We start from the raw sequence: 12,935 nt of genomic DNA, 5'->3' as shown, positions 1-12,935 counted from the left end.
CTACTCTGTTATGATGAAATTTGGTGTAAGGGGCCTGGGCTACCAGGGCCTGAAGCTCACTGACTCTACGAGCTGAAGTAACTGCCACCAAGAAAATGACCTTCCAGGTCAAGTACTTCAGATGGCAGGAATTCAGTGGCTCAAAAGGAGGTTTCATCAGCTGGGTGAGAACGACATTGAGATCCCATGACACTGTAGGAGGCTTGACAGGGGGCTTTGACAAAAGCAAACCTCTCATGAAGCGAACAACTAAAGGCTGTCCTGAGATCGGCTTACCTTCCACATGGTAATGGTATGCACTGATTGCGCTAAGGTGAACTCTTACAGAGTTGGTCTTGAGACCAGACTCAGACAAGTGCAGAAGGTATTCAAGCAGGGTCTGTGTAGGACAAGAGCGAGGAGCTAGGGCCTTGCCGTCACACCAGACGGCAAACCTCCTCCACAGAAAGAAGTAACTCCTCTTAGTGGAATCTTTCCTGGAAGCAAGCAAGACGCGGGAGACACCCTCTGACAGACCCAAAGAGGCAAAGTCTACGCTCTCAACATCCAGGCCGTGAGAGCCAGGGACCGGAGGCTGGGATGCAGAAGAGCCCCTTCGTCCTGCGTGATGAGGGTCGGAAAACACTCCAATCTCCACGGTTCTTCGGAGGATAACTCCAGAAGAAGAGGGAACCAGATCTGACGCGGCCAAAAAGGAGCAATCAGAATCATGGTGCCTCGGTCTTGCTTGAGTTTCAACAAAGTCTTCCCCACCAGAGGAATGGGAGGATAAGCATACAGCAGGCCCTCCCCCCAATCCAGGAGGAAGGCATCCGATGCCAGTCTGGCGGGGGCCTGAAGCCTGGAACAGAACTGAGGGACTTTGTGGTTCACTCGAGATGCGAAGAGATCCACCAAGGGGGTGCCCCACGCTTGGAAGATCTGGCGCACCACTCTGGAGTTGAGCGACCACTCGTGAGGTTGCATAATCCGGCTCAGTCTGTCGGCCAGACTGTTGTTTACGCCTGCCAGATATGTGGCTTGGAGCACCATGCCGAGACGGCGAGCCCAGAGCCACATGCTGACGGCTTCCTGACACAGGGGGCGAGATCCGGTGCCCCCCTGCTTGTTGACATAGTACATGGCAACCTGGTTGTCTGTCTGAATTTGGATAATTTGATGGGACAGCCGATCTCTGAAAGCCTTCAGAGCGTTCCAGATCGCTCGCAACTCCAGGAGATTGATCTGTAGACCGCGTTCCTGGAGGGACCAGCTTCCTTGGGTGTGAAGCCCATCGACATGAGCTCCCCATCCCAGGAGAGACGCATCCGTTGTCAGCACTTTTTGTGCTGAGGAATTTGGAAAGGACGTCCCAGAGTCAAATTGGACCAGATTGTCCACCAATACAGGGATTCGAGAAAACTCGTGGACAGGTGGATCACGTCTTCTAGACCCCCAGCAGCCTGATACCACTGGGAGGCTAGGGTCCATTGAGCAGATCTCATGTGAAGATGGGCCATGGGAGTCACATGAACTGTGGAGGCCATGTGGCCCAGCAATCTCAACATCTGCCGAGCTGTGATCTGCTGGGACGCTCGCACCCGCGAGACGAGGGACAACAAGTTGTTGGCCCTCGTCTCTGGGAGATAGGCGCGAGCCGTCCGAGAATCCAGCAGAGCTCCTATGAATTCGAGTTTCTGCACTGGGAGAAGATGGGACTTTGGATAATTTATTTGCAGAACCCACTGGTCGGAGGTTATGAAAGGCCACCTTTGGTGAAAAGCTTTCAACCTCCCCCCGACCGGCAGGTCGCCCGGCACTGACACTTGGATGTCGGCTATGCTCTGCTGGAGCCAGTCAAAAGCTCGCCCCTTGCTTTTGCTGGGGAGCCGCGGGGCCCTGCTGAGGCGCACGCTGCTGACAAAAGTGAGCGCGCTGGGGCTTAGCCTGGGCCGCAGGCTGTCGAGAAGGAGGATTGTACCTACGCTTACCAGAAGAGTAGGGAACAGTCTTCCTTCCCCCGAAAAATCTTCTACCTGTAGAGGTAGATGCTGAAGGCTGCCGGCGGGAGAACTTGTCGAATGCGGTGTCCCGCTGGTGGAGAGACTCTACCACCTGCTCGACTTTCTCTCCAAAAATGTTGTCCGCACGGCAAGGCGAGTCCGCAATCCGCTGCTGGAGTCTATTCTCCAGGTCGGCGGCACGCAGCCATGAGAGCCTGCGCATCACCACACCTTGAGCAGCGGCCCTGGACGCAACATCAAAGGTGTCATACACCCCTCTGGCCAGGAATTTTCTGCACGCCTTCAGCTGCCTGACCACCTCCTGAAAAGGCTTGGCCTGCTCGGGGGGGAGAGCATCAACCAAGCCCGCCAACTGCCGCACATTGTTCCGCATGTGTATGCTCGTGTAGAGCTGGTAAGACTGGATTTTGGCCACGAGCATAGAGGAATGGTAGGCCTTCCTCCCAAAGGAGTCTAAGGTTCTAGAGTCTTTGCCCGGGGGCGCCGAAGCATGCTCTCTAGAACTCTTAGCCTTCTTTAGGGCCAGATCCACAACTCCAGAATCATGAGGCAACTGAGTGCGCATCAGATCTGGGTCCCCATGGATCCGGTACTGGGACTCGATCTTCTTGGGGATGTGGGGATTAGTTAGAGGTTTTGTCCAGTTCGCAAGCAATGTCTTTTTGAGGACATGGTGCAAGGGAACAGTGGACGCTTCCTTAGGTGGAGAAGGATAGTCCAGGAGCTCAAACATTTCAGCCCTGGGCTCGTCCTCCACAACCACCGGGAAGGGGATGGCCGTAGACATCTCCCGGACAAAGGAAGCGAAAGACAGACTCTCAGGAGGAGAAAGCTGTCTTTCAGGAGAGGGAGTGGGATCAGAAGGAAGACCCTCAGACTCCTCGTCAGAGAAATATCTGGGGTCTTCCTCTTCCTCCCACGAGGCCTCACCCTCGGTGTCAGACACAAGTTCGCGAACCTGTGTCTGCAACCTCGCCCGGCTCGACTCGGTGGAGCCACGTCCACGATGGGGGCGTCGAGAGGTAGACTCCCTCGCCCGCATCGGCGAAGCTCCCTCCGCCGACGTAGTCGGGGAGCCCTCCTGGGAGGTGGCCGCAGTCGGCACCGCACGCGGTACCGACGTCGGGGACCTCACCCCGGGCGATGGGCCAGCCGGCGCCACGCTCGACGGTACCGGAGGCGCAAGCACCGCCGGTACCGGAGGGGTAGGGTGCAACAGCTCTCCCAGAATCTCTGGGAGAACGGCCCGGAGGCTCTCGTTCAGAGCGGCTGCAGAGAAAGGCAAAGAGGTCGATGCAGGCGTCGACGTCAGAACCTGTTCCGGGCGAGGAGGCTGTTCCGGGCTGTCCAGAGTGGAGCGCATCGACACCTCCTGAACAGAGGGTGAGCGGTCTTCTTGGTGCCGATGCCTGCTGGGTGCCGACTCCCTCGGCGACCCAGAGCTCTCGGTGCCGACGTGGGGAGGCGACCGGTGTCGATGCTTCTTCGATTTCTTCCGAAGCATGTCACCGGAGCTCCCCGGCACCGATGAGGAGGACGTAGAATCCAGCCGTCGCTTCCTCGGGGCCGAGGCCGAAGGAGGTCGGTCTCGGGGGGGCTGTACCGCAGGAGCCCTCAGGGTAGGAGGAGACCCACCCGAAGGCTCACCGCCACCAGCAGGGGAATGGACAGCCCTCACCTGCACTCCTGACGATGCACCACCGTCCGACGACATCAGCAGACGAGGTCCCGGTACCACCGACGTCGATGCAGCTATCCGATGTCTCGGCGCCGATGCAGAGGCCCGATGCCTCGATGCACTTGATGCAGGGGCGGCCGAGGAAGATGGTCTGGACGCTGACGACGTCGATGCACTCGAAGATCCCGGTGCCGATGCCGACGAAGAGCCCGAGAACAACACGTTCCACTGGGCTAATCTCGCTACCTGAGTCCGCCTTTGAAGCAGGGAACACAGACTACAGTTCTGAGGGCGGTGCTCGGCCCCCAGACACTGAAGACACAACGAGTGTCGATCAGTGAGCGAGATAACCCGGGCGCACTGGGTGCACTTCTTGAAGCCGCTGGAAGGCTTCGATGTCATGGGCGGAAAAATCACGCCGGCGAAATCAAAGTCCGAAATGACGGAAAAAGAGCACCAAAAGATTTAGAGGGAGAAAATCTCGACCGAGGCCGAAAGAGGCCTACCCCGACGACGAAAGAAAACTTATCGGGGCAAAAAGCTGGAAGTACGGGAAGGGTAACACGAAAACCGGAGCACTTCCCGACACTTTAAAAGACTTTTCCGAAGAAAAAACACGTCAAAAATAACTTTGGACGCGCGAGGTCGACTTTCCGGGGCTCGACACGGCGAAACACGACCGTACCGAGTGCGGACAAAAGAAGACTGGCCGGCTCGAGCCGGTTTCGGGCGGGAAGACGGCCGCGCATGTGCGGTGCGCGCGAGGACTAGCAAAGGACTTTGCTAGAGAAGTTTCCGATTGGAGGGGCTGCCGTGGACGTCACCCATCAGTGAGAACAAGCAGCCTGCTTGTCCTCGGAGAATATACCCTACACATGATAGAGATATCATGTTGATGACATCACTTCCTGTCTACATGGATTTCTGGAGGCCATCATCTTGGATACATTAAAAAGGGGCAGTGTAAGGCATGTTCTTGAAGTCACTTCCTGTTTATTTGGGTTCCTGGAGGTCGCCATCTTGGATAGATCATCAAAAAGGGGTATGGCTAGGACTAAGGCAAGACCACAACTCTGACTGATGAAAAAGACTGGAAATGGATGTGGCCACCTTTCAAATATGCAAATTAGGTTTGACAAAAGCTATATAACTTATACTATTTTCACTCATTCCCTAGTTTTTTTTTCCCCCTTTGTCTTTAAATGAATCTGTAGAACCCAATTTCCAAATCTCTGTATTCAATCTCCTCCCAGGCCCTCAAATACATTCATCCACCTCAAATACAGTGGGGGAAATAAGTATTTGATCCCTTGCTGATTTTGTAAGTTTGCCCACTGACAAAGACATGAGCAGCCCATAATTGAAGGGTAGGTTATTGGTAACAGTGAGAGATAGCACATCACAAATTAAATCCGGAAAATCACATTGTGGAAAATATATGAATTTATTTGCATTCTGCAGAGGGAAATAAGTATTTGATCCCCCACCAACCAGTAAGAGATCTGGCCCCTACAGACCAGGTAGATGCTCCAAATCAACTCGTTACCTGCATGACAGACAGCTGTCGGCAATGGTCACCTGTATGAAAGACACCTGTCCACAGACTCAGTGAATCAGTCAGACTCTAACCTCTACAAAATGGCCAAGAGCAAGGAGCTGTCTAAGGATGTCAGGGACAAGATCATACACCTGCACAAGGCTGGAATGGGCTACAAAACCATCAGTAAGACGCTGGGCGAGAAGGAGACAACTGTTGGTGCCATAGTAAGAAAATGGAAGAAGTACAAAATGACTGTCAATCGACAAAGATCTGGGGCTCCACGCAAAATCTCACCTCGTGGGGTATCCTTGATCATGAGGAAGGTTAGAAATCAGCCTACAACTACAAGGGGGGAACTTGTCAATGATCTCAAGGCAGCTGGGTCCACTGTCACCACGAAAACCATTGGTAACACATTACGACATAACGGATTGCAATCCTGCAGTGCCCGCAAGGTCCCCCTGCTCCGGAAGGCACATGTGACGGCCCGTCTGAAGTTTGCCAGTGAACACCTGGATGATGCCGAGAGTGATTGGGAGAAGGTGCTGTGGTCAGATGAGACAAAAATTGAGCTCTTTGGCATGAACTCAACTCGCCGTGTTTGGAGGAAGAGAAATGCTGCCTATGACCCAAAGAACACCGTCCCCTCTGTCAAGCATGGAGGTGGAAATGTTATGTTTTGGGGGTGTTTCTCTGCTAAGGGCACAGGACTACTTCACCGCATCAATGGGAGAATGGATGGGGCCATGTACCGTACAATTCTGAGTGACAACCTCCTTCCCTCCGCCAGGGCCTTAAAAATGGGTCGTGGCTGGGTCTTCCAGCACGACAATGACCCAAAACATACAGCCAAGGCAACAAAGGAGTGGCTCAGGAAGAAGCACATTAGGGTCATGGAGTGGCCTAGCCAGTCACCAGACCTTAATCCCATTGAAAACTTATGGAGGGAGCTGAAGCTGCGAGTTGCCAAGCGACAGCCCAGAACTCTTAATGATTTAGAGATGATCTGCAAAGAGGAGTGGACCAAAATTCCTCCTGACATGTGTGCAAACCTCATCATCAACTACAGAAGACGTCTGACCGCTGTGCTTGCCAACAAGGGTTTTGCCACCAAGTATTAGGTCTTGTTTGCCAGAGGGATCAAATACTTATTTCCCTCTGCAGAATGCAAATAAATTCATATACTTTCCACAATGTGATTTTCCGGATTTAATTTGTGATGTGCTATCTCTCACTGTTACCAATAACCTACCCTTCAATTATGGGCTGCTCATGTCTTTGTCAGTGGGCAAACTTACAAAATCAGCAAGGGATCAAATACTTATTTCCCCCACTGTACATTAATCTGCCCGACTCCTTCCTTGTCACTCATTCTCCCCTCTCTGACCTCCAGCACTTTTTTTCTGTTTCTTATTGCCTACTTAGCTTCCCTTATCTCCTTTCAGATCCTTTCCAGGTCCTATATTCCCACCTACTATCATCCCTTCACAGGTCCCCTTTTCTCATATCTTTTCCCTAGCACTTGCACCTCTTTCAATTTCACATCTTCTCTGCACGCCACCCTTCTATGCCTTGTCTCAAATACTCCAGGCTGATCTACATACCACTGCCTATCCCTCCATGCTTGTGCCTTGCCCTCAGTGCCACACAATCCCTGAATCCATACTCAGTTGTTCCCATTTGGTCAAAAAGTCCCCACACTCCTGCCCAATTTCTAGAGTCCCCACCTAATCCCAATTCTGAAAGCCATTTTTCTTTGGGGGAGGAGTGAACTTACCACCCCTAGGGTTCCCCTCCTGTAGCTATACCACCAGGCTCATACCTTCTCTCTTACCAACCAGGCACATCTCATCTTTCTCAAATCCTGCCCATATTCCCTACCCCTATGTGATTTATCTCTTTTTTTCTCTTTCAACACCCCTCCATCACCAGTCCCACTTTTGAAAATCACTCCCTCCACCCAACGATCAGAGTTGGCAGATGGAGAAAGATTGCAAGGAAGTTTCCTAAGGCTATCTCCTACTTCCCTGCAGCCAGCAATGGTAGTGATTGTGACCACAAGGTGGGGAAAGCAATACCCCTGTTTCTGGGCCAGACTGGCAAGCAGTAATCAAGACCACAGGCTGCACAGATAGCTTCAGGATGCAGTAGTGCTAATTGCCTGTGGCAGACTGGGAAGGGAAGCAGAACTGCAACATTTTCAGCTTGAGCTGGTGGCAATAGCAATCAACTGGTGTGACGGGGGGGGGGGGGGGGGGGGGGGGGGGGGGGAGAGAGAGCAGAATTAGGGAGGGGCTATGGGGATTTCAAGTACTTGGCTCCCTGCTTTGCACACTCCCAAACCTGGGGCCAAATATAGTTGAGGTCTATATCACATTTTTGTTGAACCAGTGTGTCCTGACACACTGGTTGAGAGTTACTGCTCTACAGTGATGCTACTGCTCTAGACTGTTTCTGTAAAAGGGAGCAATTTTCATGATCTCTAATAAATGATTTCTCTTTGCTTTCTTCTCCTTGTCCTTGCGTAAAGTCTCTGTTTCTTTTTTCTGCCTTGCTTTGTCACGCTTCTTATTCACTGTGCCTCCTCACCTCCTTCAGCAGTTGATTATTCCAGGCTGAAACTAACTCGGACACTCCAGAACTAGGGCTGGAATCAGTTCTGCTGGTTTCACTGACTGAGAGGTAGCAGTGATCCAGAGAAAATGCAGACTGGAACAGGTTGAGAGAAGCCCGTGGAGTGTTGGGTACTGTCTGATCAGGGTCCTGCTGTGCAAACGAAAACCAGAGAAAAAGTCAAAGAATAATAAAGATGTTGAACTATTCTTTTGTTTGGAACTAATTTTCACTATAAGAATATTTTGTTTATAAGAACATCTTTCCATGGCCCAGCATGTCCTTTCATATACATGTTAAAAGAACCTTCTATTTAGGCTCATATCTTTTCACAATCAGCATTGTTTCTTCATCCAGAAGTAATTCATATTGTACGAGTATTCTCTATATGTTTCTGGTGCCAGAAATGTAACTGCAGCACATACCTTTGCCTGCAGATTCCCAGGAAGACTCTTCGAGAGGGCTGAGCAGGCAAATTGGGGACTTAGGCACACATCTTCAAACAGAACTGAAAGGAGAAAAAACATAAATGCCTCAGAAATACAAACATTTGGCGCTTCCTCTTCTTTTTATTTATTAAGCTAAGTAACTCTGACCCAATCACTTCTCTTCCCTCTCAATAACTGATTGGATGGCAACTCATCTAGTGTCTACTGTAAAACTGTTACAAATGAAAACTGAAAATAAAGTGTACAACTGTACAAGGAAGCAGAAATTCAAATAGTATGAAAATTTGGTAAACTTAAGAATCAAATTTGGAAAATCTGCTATTTTGCTTTGTCTGTTCCTTTCCAATTGGCCTTAGCAATTATCCTACTTTAGTTTGGCTTCTTCTTTCTCATTTAAAATGATTTCCATGTGTGGTTAATGCACTTTTGAGTGCTACAAGTCTAAATACAGTTAATAAGCATATGAATGTTTAGCTAATACTGCTCTTCCATCATGCTTTACTATCCTGGACTTTGGCTTTCTGGATGTGCAAACACATAGCTGGTAAGAACACTCCCAAGGCTGCAGCCACATTGCAATACTCTGGGTCACAGAAGACACAGGTCTACTTTACCCTGAGATAGGTCTTCTGGCCCTTCCTGCAGGACTTGTCCCAGAAGCAAGCGGCCAGGAGATGTGAACAGTGATGGACTCAAACCCAGATCTTTACTGGACCAGGAGGTTCCACACCAGCTTTTGCCTGGAGACCAACGTAAAGGCTGTCCTGAAATCACAGTGAAGTGACAAAGGAAAATATTTGGTTATAGAAAAGAATCAGTAAAATTTTGTATACACATATATACATACAAAAAATGTCCTCACCTCACCTGTAAAAACACACATTTGATTCAGCTTTAAAGCCCGACCCTTTCAAGCCAAAACCTAAGAGCTGAAAAAAGTTTTAGAAAATTTAAACACCAGTCAAGATTTGTTTTTAGAAGTCAGGATTCTCTCTCTCATAGCATTCCCCCCAACCTTATTTTATATATTTTCTTCATCTTTTTGCTTTTTGGGAGGTGCCTCTTTTTTTCATTTACTTTCTTTGCTTTCCGTTTTCTTCCTTCTAGCCATGGTGAAACTACATTTTGAGTACAACATGCAGTTCAAGTCACCTCTTCTCAAAAATATTGTGGAACTAAAAAAGGTATAGAGAAGGGTAGCAAATATGATAACAGGGATCAAACAACCCCCTTATGAAGAAAAACTACATAGGTTAGAGCTTTTCAGATGAAAAGCTCCTCTCAGTCATATGATAGAAGTCTGTAAAATTCTGAATAGGGTGGAAGAGAAATAGGGAAGTTGTTTATCCTTTCAAATAGTACTAAGACTAGGGAGACATTTATGAAACTAATAGACAACAGGCTGAAAATAAAGTACAATCAAGCTGTGAAATGTTTTTGCCAGGGGATAAGCTAAAGGCAGCTAGCATAACTGGGTTTAAAATGGGTTTAGACAAAGTTTCAGGTGGAAAAGTCTTTAAACCATTATTAGTCATGTAGGTTTGGTAAAGCCACTGCTTATACCCGGAATTTATTTTTGGATTTGCTCACACCTTTTTCAGTAGTAGCTCAAGGTGAGTTACATTCAGGTACACTAGGTATTTCTCTGTCCCTGGAGGGCTCACAATCTAATTTTGTACCTGAGGCAATGGAGGGTTAAATGACTTGCCCAAGATCACAAAGAGCAGCAGTGGGATTTGAACTGGCCACCTCTGGATGTCAAGACTGGTGCTCTAACCACTAGATAATGAAATCAACTTTTTGGGATCCAATCTGGTAACTGTGCCCTGGATTAGACACTTATCAGCGATAGGATACAGGTCTTGATGGACCTTTTGCTCTGGTTTCACATAGTACATCTTGAGTACCATAGTAGAAGACAGCAAATAAAGACCTGCATAGTCCATCCAGTCTGCCCATCAAGATCAACTCATAGCATATGGTATGATGCAATATAACATATGCATACTTGATCTTGATCTGTCCTTGCCATTTCTGGGGCACAACCAGTAGAAATCTGCCCGGCACTGGTCTTATTCTCCCGACTACTGGAGCTGCCGCTGAAGCCATAATTGGGGTACAGACCACAGAAGTTTACCCGATGCTGGTCTTGTTTCCCAATTACTGGAGTTGCCATCTGAGCACCAAATTTATTTTGATTCCATTCTCCTTCTATATAGGAATTCTTTGTGTATATCCTATACATTTTTGAATTCCATCACTATTTTCATCTCCACCACCCTCTCTGTGAAAAAATACTTCCTGATGTTACTCCTAAGTTAACCTCCGTTCATGTCCTCATATCACCCCTATCCCTCCTTTCCATTACGGAATAAATATTCAGGTCATCAAGTCTCTTCTCAAATGTCTAGTGGAGCAAACCCCATACCATTTTTGTTTCTTCAAGTGTTTTTAATGTCCTTAGTACATAAGGCCTCAAAAAGTGAACAAAATACTCCAAGTGGTGACTCACAAACGACTTGTATAGGGGTATTAACACCTCTTTTCTTCGCTGTTTATACCTCTTTCTGTGTGCAGCCCAGCATCCTTCTGGTTAGTCTCCAAAACTGTAAGTGTATAAAAATGTGCTCAGGGTTCACAGACTATCTGTACTGATTCAGACTTAAAATCCTTTATCACAGGCAAAAACAGTTCCAAATAGAGAAATGCCAACCTATCTAGTCATGAGAAACAGAAGCCAGAAATGTTTAAATTCTAAGTTTAATTTCTAAAAGATCCAACTATTCTTTCCGAAAAATCCAGCAATATAAGTGCTCATACTTCTAATGAGGAAAAATCAGACCTATAAGTGTCTTAACTAATATTGCACTTATTTGCACTCTATATTCAGCTAGTATAAATGCCACTACTTCTGATCAGACAAAAACACAGTTATAAATGTCCAGGGCCCGAGTATATGGTTAGGACTAAAAACATAGTTCGGTACTTCAACTACTGCAAAAGTATCTCAAAAATAGCAATAGAGACAGCCAAGGAGCAAGAAGCAAGGCAGAAGAGTTTTTGCGTTTCCTTTCCTTAATCTTTGGAAAAGTGACTAGTACACACACAATAAAACAACAACACAATACAGGCAGCAGATTAACTGAACCCAAAATGAATTTAGAGAGTGATAAATATGAAAAAAAAAAAAGTCTGTGAAGAACTGGAGAATCCTGGTACCAAAAATGCTATAGCACCTGAGGGTAATTTTATAAGACATCTTCAAGTCTAAAATGCTGTTTTAGGTGCATAGACGGGCTCTTATAAAATTGGGTCATACCTAAAAGTGCCCACACTGCAAATCAGCATGTACTTGCACAAGGCAGAAATAGAGTAGAGTATGGATGGAGTTGTGACTTACACACATACTGCCAGATTCTATGTATTGCGCCTAAAATCAAGTGTATTCCATAAGAATGTGTGTAACACACAACAATATGTGGAAAAAAGTGGGGTATAAATGTTCATAAATAATAAATAAACTTAATTGGCTTAAGAAACCAATCAGCGTTGTTAACAGCACTTAACAAGCAATAATGAGAACTAATTGGCAATGATTAGAATTTGCGCGCATAACTTGCTAAGTGTATGCTGTAACTCACTGCTCCTAAATTCTAATGCACACATTCAAAAAATGGTGTGGTTATGGGCATTCCAAAATTTATGCACGGTGTTATAGACTATGGCCCAGTCCCTGCAAATCTACACGCAGGAATTTACGCCATGTTTTCATTGGTGTAAGTGGATGTATATAAGTTTAGGCACAACTAAGCGTATTCTATATACTGTGCCTAAATCATATGGAGGGTTAAGTGACTTACCCAGAGTCACAAGAAGCTGCAGTGGGAATCAAATCCAGTTCCTCTGGTTCTTAGACCGCTGCACTAACCATTAGGCTACTTCTCCACCCCACTTGTATTTTATAACATCACATCGCTGCTTGTTGATGTAATACATGGCAACCTGATTGTCTGTCTGAATTTGGATAATTTGGTTGGATAGCGGATCTCTGAAAGCCTTTAGCGCGTTCCAGACCGCTCGTAACTCCAGGAGATTGATTTGAAACCTTGTCTCCTGGAGGGACCAACATCCTTGGGTGTGAAGCCCATCGACATGAGCTCCCCACCCCAGGAGAGACGCATCCGTAGTCAGCACTTTTTGAGGCTGAGGAATTTGAAAGGGACGTCCCAAGGCAGTGGTGTGCTGGTAAATTTTTAACAACAGGCTCTCTCCCCGGTCCACCTCGGCGCCCCCCCCCGTCCACCTCTGCGCTCCCCCCATCCACCTCTGCGCTCCCCCCATCCACCTCTGCGCCCTCCAAAATTGCAGAGCTGGCTATAGCCAGTGGGGGGGGGGGGGGGGGGGGGGGGGCAATGCATTACTCTCTCCAGGAAAAAAAAATTAAATGATCCCAGGTTCCAATCTAATTCATGTTTAATGTGGGATAAAATGCCATAAATAAGTAAATAAATATAAACTTTTAATGTTGAGCACCTGATTCTCAAAGGGAACATATTCCAAACACTATAATGAAAATAAAACGATTTTTTCTACCTTTGTTGTCTGGTGACTGTTTTTCTGATCATGCTGGCCCAGTATCCGATTCTGCTGCT

At 47.7% G+C, this 12,935-nt stretch overlaps 1 protein-coding gene across 1 annotated transcript in view; it reads right to left on the bottom strand.

Annotated features, from left to right (window-relative positions):
- BHMG1 (basic helix-loop-helix and HMG-box containing 1) overlaps positions 1–12,935 on the bottom strand; it is a 474,014-nt gene that overhangs the window by 130,680 nt on the left and 330,399 nt on the right. Inside the window, 3 exon segments of the mRNA XM_030219977.1 lie at positions 7,811–8,004; positions 8,007–8,342; positions 8,898–9,047. Coding sequence (XP_030075837.1) covers positions 7,811–8,004; positions 8,007–8,342; positions 8,898–9,047 — 680 coding nt within the window.

This window comes from Microcaecilia unicolor, chromosome 11, assembly GCF_901765095.1.
Source record: "Microcaecilia unicolor chromosome 11, aMicUni1.1, whole genome shotgun sequence".
NCBI classification, from domain to species: Eukaryota; Metazoa; Chordata; class Amphibia; order Gymnophiona; family Siphonopidae; genus Microcaecilia; species Microcaecilia unicolor.
This window is presented reverse-complemented; position numbering and strand designations above follow the sequence as displayed.